Source organism: Alosa alosa, chromosome 12, assembly GCF_017589495.1.
Source record: "Alosa alosa isolate M-15738 ecotype Scorff River chromosome 12, AALO_Geno_1.1, whole genome shotgun sequence".
NCBI classification, from domain to species: Eukaryota; Metazoa; Chordata; class Actinopteri; order Clupeiformes; family Clupeidae; genus Alosa; species Alosa alosa.
Window position 1 is genome coordinate 8,730,213 of NC_063200.1, and position 9,399 is coordinate 8,739,611.

Sequence of the window (9,399 nt, forward strand, 5' to 3'; positions counted from 1 at the left end):
GAGAGAGAGAGAGAGAGAGAGAGAGAGAGAGAGAGAGAGCACACACACATTTACACACACATCCCCAAATAAGGTGAACGCGATCGATTACTAAGGTGCTGGATTTTTTGGCCATTCACAACACGCAGCCTGGTAATGAGCTTGTGAGGTGAAGATCTATTCAAGTTGCTGGATAAAAAAAACAGCTTTTGGAGCATTCTGGCGTCTTTCCCAGAGCAGTGGAGGAAAAAAAATAAAATAAAAAATAAGTCCTGACTCAAGACGCCTATTTGGGTTCGGTCTGGAGCTGTGGATTTAGCGCTCCGCTCACCCTCTCGTAGTTGAACTGCTCCTGCAGGAGGATGGGGAGGCGCTCCAGGAGCACGGCCATGCAGGGGGCGCGGTTCAGACCCAGAATGCCCTGGGAGCGGAGCACGGAGCGACACGACGCCAGCACCTGGTTCTGCGAGATCCACTCAGGCGTGCAGCGGATCAGCAGAACATCCTAAGAGGTGCGAGAACAAAACAAACATCAGACGCTTCCATCATGACAAACCAAAACAACTACAGAAGGCACAACAAAGGAAAAGATCATAGAGTTCATCACCAAAGTTAGGCTCACATACCTTTGATCTGCCAGAGCAGGCTGCCACCCCCACATTAGGAATCCAGGTGGTACAGACCACTGAGCCCAGACCTGTGACAACAGTCTGAAGGACTGTGCCATCCTGAACAGAGGCAGGAACAATACAAGACATCAGAGAAAACCAGAACACACAAAAGATACTGGGACCAATGTTATCTCCTAATGCACTGCTACAAAGGTAACATTTAGTATCAGAGAAAATATCAAAGTACAGGAGTGACCATCCACTGACCCTAAGGGACCAGATGTTGAGGAGACCTCCAATGCCCCCAGAAACCAGTGCCATGCCACTGGGGCAGAAGGACAGAGTCTTCACGGCTGTGATGTGGCCGCTCAGCCTAAACATACACTTGGCACTACCACGCTGAAACACAGGATGATGTCAAATTTAGCTTTGTGTACCCACACATTATGTACACAAAGCACAATCCCAATACTTGGCTCACTGCACTATTTACATTCAAGAGGCGCTCTGCCCAGTTCTGGGGTTGTAGGATTCAGGAAGAGCAGCACTTCTCTTGTGCAAATGACTGAACAGCATTTTAAACAGACTGCAAAAAGCATCTTATTTATGGCACAATGGGCTGCTGACCTTGACGCCGCCACTCTTCTCCTGGCTTGAGGAGGAGCTGAGGAAACTAGGAAGTGATACAATGGCGCCACCCTGTGGCAGAGTCCACACGTACAGGAGACCATTTTGGCATCCACTGTGGAAAAAATGGATAAATACAAACGTCACAATGTTGGGAGATGGAAAAACAACAACGCTATCTCAATTTCACCTCCTGTCAAACAATGGCCTAAGCACACACACACACACACATATATATATATATAAATACAACTACTAATCTCTTATTAAAGGCCTAAATTTGAAAATGTCCTATATTAAGTCCTTCCAGGAGGCATGGAGAGTCGATCTCCTGAGATCAATGGTAAGTCAATCCTCCTCCCTGTGGTCAGCCTGAGAGCCTGGGTCCTGCTGCCCAATGAGCGCTGGCACACTTACACTGCCATCATGAGGCGTGGCTCTGGACCTTTGCCGGGTAGTGGGCACCACTCGGCTGCGTTGACCGCACCCGTGTGGAAGAGTGAGTGCAGCGTGCTCCAGCCTCCGCCGACGCGGCCCCAGATCTTGACCATCTCCGAGCGACCCACCGACAGGAGCAGGTGACCCGTGGGGTCCCACTTCAGCAGGCTGATGCCCTCCTAGGAAGAGAATAGAGACGCAAGAGGAGAGATGAGAGGTGTGTGTGTGTGTGTGTGTGTGTGTGTGTGTGTGTGTGTGTGTCTATGAATTTCTTTGTGTTCGGCACGTCAGTGTCCACCTCACTCAAGGTGAGGTGCAAATGTGCCTCTGGCCACAGAGGTGAGCAAAAAAAGAAAAAGGAACAAGGCGTTTTGTTCCACTCCATGTGAGAGCACAGGGCATAGGGTGGGGGGTATTATAGCATATTATTATTACATATATATATGCAGTGATTTTATATATTTTAAGAATTAAAAAAAAGAAAAGATAGAGAGAGAGAGAGAACCATATTATTAAGAGTGTGAGAGAGAGTATTAAAGAGAGAGGGAGTGAGAAGGGAGAGAGAGAGAGAGACAGAGTGTGAACCAGAGAGAGAGAGAGAGAGAGAGAGAGAGGAATGAAAGAGAGAGAGTGTGAAAGAGAGAGAGGGAGAGGGAGGGGGGAGAGAGAGAGAGACAGAGTGTGAACGAGAGAGAGAGAGAGAGAGAGAGAGAGAGAGAGAGAGAGAGAGAGACAGACAGAGTGTGATTATTGAGAGAGAGAGAGAGAGAGAGAGAGAGGAGAGAGAGAGAGAGAGAGAGAGAGAGCTCCATACTCACAGGGAATGCTGTGAGCAGTACAGGCTGTTCTGTCTCATAGCCCTGAGCTGTAGCCAGGAGGATTTTGCCATCAGGGTATCCCACAGCGAAAGGCTTATCTACACTGTGCCAGGCAATACACTGAGGACCTGCAAATGAGAAAGGGAGGCAGAGAGAGAAAGAAAGAGAGAACAGTCTGTTCAGGTAACCACACATGAACAAAATGGGTTCTAAAGACCACTGTCCGCAGGGCCAGAGCCGCTGGCACACGTGTGTGTGTGTGTGTGTGTGGCGTGTGTACTCACTCTCTTTCCTCTGGCTTTCCAGGCAGCTTCGCTGCCTCTCCACGCCAGAGGCCATCAGAGACCTCCAGCCAGCAGAGGGAGCCGTCCAGCCGGCCCACCAGCAGAGACTCGGGGGAGCTGCAGGGGCTGGCACCGCCCTGGCTGGGGAAAGGCGCCGAGGACTGGACCCAGGACAGAGCGGTCACCCACGAGCTCTGGGCCTCCACCACACACGCCTGGGAGCCTGTGAGAACACACACACACACACACACAGGATATACACAAATGATTCAGGTCTCAAAGATGCCATTTCTCAGAGGAAAACAAACACAGAATGTCATAATGGAATGACACAAGTGGAAAAGATATCAAATGTGTTTCTATATCAAATTTTCTGAAGCCAATTTGCGCTTTGTCATCATAGAGAGTCAGAATTTAATGCTACTACAACAATACCAAGCCTGACAACACACAAATGAGAGTGATGTCTATATGTCAGTGTGTATATGCGTAGCGTATGGCAGTGTAAAAAGACAGCGGTATGTGTGTACTGAGACACAGCAGCACATGAGAGTGAGCGCGGCGCGTAGGGAGACCGACCGTTGACACTCCATATGCTGATCTGTTTGCTCTGGAAGGCAGCCAACAACGCCCCCCCTGGACTCCAGAACACCGGAGAGAGCAGGTGGGCTCCCAGAGAGGAGTCGGAGCTGTGCGTGTCCTCACTGGGTAAACACACACACGCACAAGTATACACACACACACACACGCGCACACACACACACACGCGCGCGCACACACACACACACACACACACACACACACACACACACACACAGCATTCCTTTACTTCCACTGAAATGGATTACAAATACCACATAATATACACTATGGGTGAAGTAGGGTCCACATAAATATTTGTGTGAGTGTGACGTCTTACCTAAGGGCGCAGGTGTGAGTGTACTGCAGTTCAGCCGAATTCTGTGTCACATCCCAGACACGTGCCGTCCCGTCCTGACCACTGGTGGCTAGAAGGCTCTGAGCATTACTCCAACTACAGCTGGTCACCTAACAAAGATGACACATTTCAAATGAGACATTTATTTCTGGTATATTCCAGTTAGGACTCATTAAAAAATCATTCAAATGAACATCTTACTACGGTCATCATCGGTCACTGCTCCAGCCATGCGTTGGCCACCCCCTGACCCTGTTTGAACTGCATTTAGCCACCAGGCAGCTTTACACATGCTTACTAATGTGGCTCATGCGTTCCATGTGAGCGCTATGAACTGACATGTCAGGTCTCATCACATGAACACTCCATTTAATCAGCTCATTTAGGCCTGCATGACTAATTACATTTACCCTGCCAACAGAGATTCAGTGGAGTCAGACTGACATAGAAGCAGTGTGTGCTTTAGGGAATAGAAACCCTCTATTCATCAGCAGTTTTGTGTGTGTGTTTGTGTGTTTGTGTGTGTGTGTGTGTGTGTGTGTGTGTGTGTGTGCAGTGTTTCCCATACATTGACTTATTTGTGGCGGCCCACCACAATATCAACATTGACCATCACACAATGATTTTCCAGGCTGTACTAAATTGTGCTTAAATCTGGTTAGCATCATAACCATGCTGTGCTAATTTGCTAAAAACTGTTGCATTCAAGTTAATTCTGCAAACTAGAGATGCGCGGATGGGCTATTATTTCAACCGTAACTGCATAGCAAAACTTATCATCCATCCGCACCAACGTTTTCTGACCAATTTTCAAAACCGCACCCGCCCGCCATCCGCTGGTTGTTTTAATGTATATGGGTGATGCTGATGTGAGGCTAGAAAGCTCTTGCCTGTTCTAGAAAGACTGATCCAATGCAGCAAATATATTAAAAGGCTAAAGTCCTACATTGGCTATGTTGTAGCCTATCCCCAGAATATCAGCAGCAAACTCGGTCTCTGTCTCGCAGAACAGTCTCCAAATAAAACATACATCGGCACATAATTTCAACATGCTGTTATTTAGCCTACTAATTAATGCCTATTGTACTTTATTTTTTGCAAAAATAAAGAAATCCTTAATAAAATAACAAGTCATTCACATTATAGGCTACTTTCACGACTTGTCAGGACTTGACACTATGACAAGCCTGTTCTGAAGACTCCCCATTCATTTTGGATCTGCATGGGAAGAGAGCGTGTCTTTTCAGACAGACAAGCGCAATTCATTTTATACCAGCAGGCCGACGGACAAACTGGTGCCTCGATATTAAAGAAACGCCGACTCTATTCATTCCGAAAAGTCCACCGCGACAATTGCAACGTGCATGTTCGATTTTTAGTAACAACCGCCAAACTTTGCTTGCTTGTCTTTACACATCTAAGTTTTTTCCCGAATTATTTTTCTCTTATCTTATTTTTCCGCTGTGGATGTTATTGAGCTTGTAGAAGTTAACTCTTACATTCTGAACATCTCCACACTGCCATTGCCCGGATGTCATTTCTGAGTCACATCACTCCATAATCTGTCTCTCTTTTAAATGCTCATTCCCTGAATGGTAGGCTACAATGACTATGTGTTTTATATAATATCGAAACAAAAATAACCTAGGCAGTCTCATCTGCTAGATGTTTTGCCTCCTCCAATACTGGCAGCTGGGCTCATAGGTTGCAGATTTGCTAGTAGCCACCAAGGCTCTGCAACGAGGCATTAACATGGGAGTATGAATCATCGGTCAACTTGCAACTGTAGCCTATTCTGAGCTAGTGGAGATGAAAAAATGCTGGTAGGCTACCATAGGCTACTTAATTTACACTTTTAAGTTACCCTTAGTGTGTGTGTGTGTGTGTGTGTGTGTGTGTGTGTGTGTGTGTGTGTGTGTGTGTGTGTGTGTTGTAAATGCCGGCGTGTGTGAGAGGGGTTGCTCAGCCTAACATCAAACAAGCATGCACCCATCTCACAACACCATCTCTGATAGCAGCCTAGCCTAAACAAAGCAGCATGCATAGAAGCAACTAGGCAAATGACTGCCTGAGGAAAATGTGACATGTGAATTGGTTCAACCGCCCACCTTCGGAATTTAATTAAATTATTATATTTCTTCATGTCATCCACCCGATCCGCGGTTTAACCGTGGAGTCCGCAGCTGTAACCGCAAACCGTGCATCTCTACTGCAAACCTACAGTACCACCACAAATAGAATTCAATTCTGTGGGAAACACTGTGTGTGTGTATGTGTGTGTGTGTGTGTGTGTGTGTGTGTTTCCTGACCCTATTCTGATGGCCCTCCAGCTTGCGGAGTGGACACTATGCATGAGGTCTCCCCTGCCATGTAAGCTGTAGGTTCTTGGCTGATGGGTTTGTCCCTCCTCGGAGTATGACCAGGGCCTGGACCAGTTGCCAGCCGGCCCACTGCCGGTGCTTGCTGGTCAGCCGGGCTGAGAGGGCGCAGGCGGCCAGAGCGTTGGCCAACTCCAGCGGACCCACGCGCACCCCCACCTGAGCTGGAGACACCGCTGCAGCAGGGCTCGTCACATCTACAGAGAGAAGCACAGCACAGGTCAGTCTACATGGGCCACCATGACGGAGCTCTTCACACCGTTTTCACAAGAGCAGTTTAGAGCAGCATGTGTGTGTTTTCACGCAAGTGTGCATGCGTGTGTGTGTGTGTGTGTGTGTGTGTGTGTGTGTGTGTGTGTGGTGTGTGTGGATTGTGTTTGTGTAAAGTAGTGGGCACCTTTAGCGTCCGAGTCGCTGCGCTCCGCGGTGTATCTGTAGCGGATGCCCTTCTCCGTCAGCAGGGACACCAGGCTCTGGGTGACCAGGAAGGTGGGCGGCGTGAGCTCTTTGGGCTCGCGGGGGCTGCCCTTCAAAGAGAGGGTGAGGCGTGCCCGCTGCTGAGGGTCACTGATGGCACTGATGTTCATACCGGTGGCAGCTGCCATCAGATCCTGTGTGCGTGAGAGAAGGGGGAAAGAGAAAGAGGGATAAAGATAAAGAGAGGGAGGGAGAGAGAGAGATAAAGATAGAGAGAGAGAGAACAGGAGTTTGATAAGTAACAACTTCAGCATGACATTATACTACCACTCTCACAGTCCCCATCCCACACAAATAAGATGTAGTGCACACAGATATTGAGGCAGTGTTTCCCATAAATCGACTTATTTGTGGCTGTTCACCACAATATCAACATTGACCACCAGACAATGATTTTCCAGGTTGTACTAAATTGTGCTTAAATCTGGTTAGCATCATAACCATGCTGCTCTAATTTGTAAAAAACTGTTGCATCAAGTTAATTCCGCAAACCTACCACCACAAATAGAATTTAATTATGTGGGAAACACTGTGAGGGATATGAGGTCTGGGTTCAAAGTTCACCGAGTCCTATGGAATAGGCAGATTAAGAGGAAGAGACTGTAGGAGCACATGTGTGCAGAGCAGAAAGGAAAGAGATGGATGTAGAGGTAGATGGAGGAGAGATAGGGGAGATAGCAGGGTGGATGAACAGTAGCGGAGCTGGGGTGGGGGTGGGGGTACCTGAGTGCAGATGTCCACCAGCTCTCTGTAGGCCACGGCGCTGTGGGACACCAGGCTGCCGATGGCCGAGCTGAGGACAGAGGAAGGCGAGCCCGGCCCGGTCGAACCGCGGGGCCCGTCCCCAGGCCTGAGGCTCTGCCCCATGTGGATGCGCCCTGCCGCCGCCAGACACATGAGCCGCACCAGGATGCGGATGTCGGCCAATCCCAGAGCCTCCAGGCCGCAGGACTGACTGCAGGAGGGAGAGCAGAACAACGCAAGTGAGCCAGGAGCGGGCCAGAGAGAGGACAGAGTGACCGCACACAAAGGGCCCTCGTCCAGAGAGAAACAGTGACCCTAAGCAGTACAGGTGAGGTAGAAGTGAAGCTCTCTGACCTAGCGGTGCTCTGGGACAGGGTCCTCATGACCATGCTGTAGGCCAGCAGGATCTGGGCGGTGGAGGTGACCCTCCTGAGGGCCTGCAGCCTCTCCTGGGCATCCCGCAGCGAGGCCGCCTGTTCGCCCAGGCTCAGAGGAGCCGCGGAGCCCTTCTGCTCACTGCTCGCCGCCCCTGACAAACACGCACACACACACACAACCTTACAGCATGACAGTACAGTGCACACCCTCATCTTCACACCTGGCTAACGAACACCTTTCTCTACACGAGAGAAAGTCACTCTACACATAAGCTTTTGTGAGTGACCAGTCCACCTCAGGTCAGCGGCCGTACCTCTGTGGAGCAGGGCCGACTCTCCGCTGAGGGAGCTGCTGGTGATGGCCCCCAGCGGGTCGGCCTCCGTGAAGGGGATGGGGTCCGGCACCAGCTTCTTCTCACTCAGGCCCAGTGGCCTCAACAGCAGCCCAAAGTCCTCCAGGCCGGTCAGCCGGTCAGCGTCGGCTGCCTCCTGGTTGCCCAGCTCCCATTCATCTGTGTGCACACACACACACACACACACACACACACACACACACACACACACACACACACACACACACACACACAGCTCTCTCATGAGGAAAGGGACATTGCTACAACAGCTTATGGAAGGTCACAGAAGTAGTTGTACATACCATCTGACGTACTATCCAATCGGCCGATCAAATCCGACGCCAGCCCCTTCCTGAGAGAGACGATGAAGAAACACAGCACTCTACAGTTAAGTTATTCTACAGTATTCTTCCTTATAGCGCACAGAGGAGATGGTTCTAGATCTTACGGCACGCGGCTGCTCACCTGTCCTGTTTGGAGTTGAGATCGCCCAGGTTGGCGGCCAGGTACTTCTCTCGACAGGTGCTGCAGAGCAGGTAGTAAGGGCTGCCCGAGCCGCACTCGCCCCCGAACCAGCCGTCCACGTAGGCGCCGTTGCTGCGGTAACCGCAGCGGCCGGCGCTTTGTCCGCAGCCTGGGTGGTGACGCTTCATGTGGTTGTTGAACTGCAGGGTTAGAGTGCTGCACAGCTCACACTCCACCATCTCATGAGGCTCCGGGTGCTCTTCTCCTCCCTGCGACCACACACACACACACACACACACACACACACACACACACGTCAGTTTTTCACCCTATGCTTATTTAAAATGGTCATTAACTGTTCATCCTGTCTCATCAACACCAAAAATGCAAACATACCAAAGGGTCATTACTAAATGTTGAAATGACTAAATGTGGCTTTTTACAGGGAGGCTACACCGTGTCCGTAACTGATGCACTCCGTTCGCCTTACGTAAAAATAGATTTTGAAGACTGGTCTAATTTTTTTTTAAACGTACACACCACCATCACAACTGGTGTAGCCAGCTCCATTGATTACAATGGAAGCTAATTGTTGCAGCAGACGCTCTGTGAACGGAACGCTTCAGTTACGTGCCCAGGGTAGCCCCCCTGTTATTTCCCCTCCAAGACAGGGGGAGTACAGTAACTTCCTGTGTATTAGCCGCATTGTGTATAAGCCGCAGGGCAGTGTTTTATGCAAGTTAAAAGAAACAAAACCATATCAATACCATATTAACTGCCCCCGTGTCTGAACCTCATAGCTGAAGAAATTTTGCGAAATCAATTTATAATCCGCGGCTAATAGTTTATAGAAATAGAAATTACGGTATGTCAAGCATGCATTAGAACCGTTCTGTGTTGTAATGTTTAGG

General features: G+C 49.5%; 1 protein-coding gene across 1 annotated transcript in view; it reads right to left on the reverse strand.

The window, feature by feature from the left end:
• Positions 1-9,399, reverse strand: part of LOC125304352 (probable E3 ubiquitin-protein ligase HERC1) — a 56,557-nt gene that overhangs the window by 11,703 nt on the left and 35,455 nt on the right. The window contains 17 exon segments of the mRNA XM_048258541.1: positions 311-484; positions 606-707; positions 858-989; positions 1,218-1,332; positions 1,635-1,834; positions 2,474-2,601; positions 2,758-2,771; positions 2,803-2,980; positions 3,337-3,461; positions 3,677-3,804; positions 6,004-6,269; positions 6,470-6,683; positions 7,273-7,504; positions 7,648-7,822; positions 7,985-8,182; positions 8,326-8,375; positions 8,489-8,757. Of these exon segments, the coding sequence (XP_048114498.1) occupies positions 311-484; positions 606-707; positions 858-989; positions 1,218-1,332; positions 1,635-1,834; positions 2,474-2,601; positions 2,758-2,771; positions 2,803-2,980; positions 3,337-3,461; positions 3,677-3,804; positions 6,004-6,269; positions 6,470-6,683; positions 7,273-7,504; positions 7,648-7,822; positions 7,985-8,182; positions 8,326-8,375; positions 8,489-8,757 (2,700 nt within the window).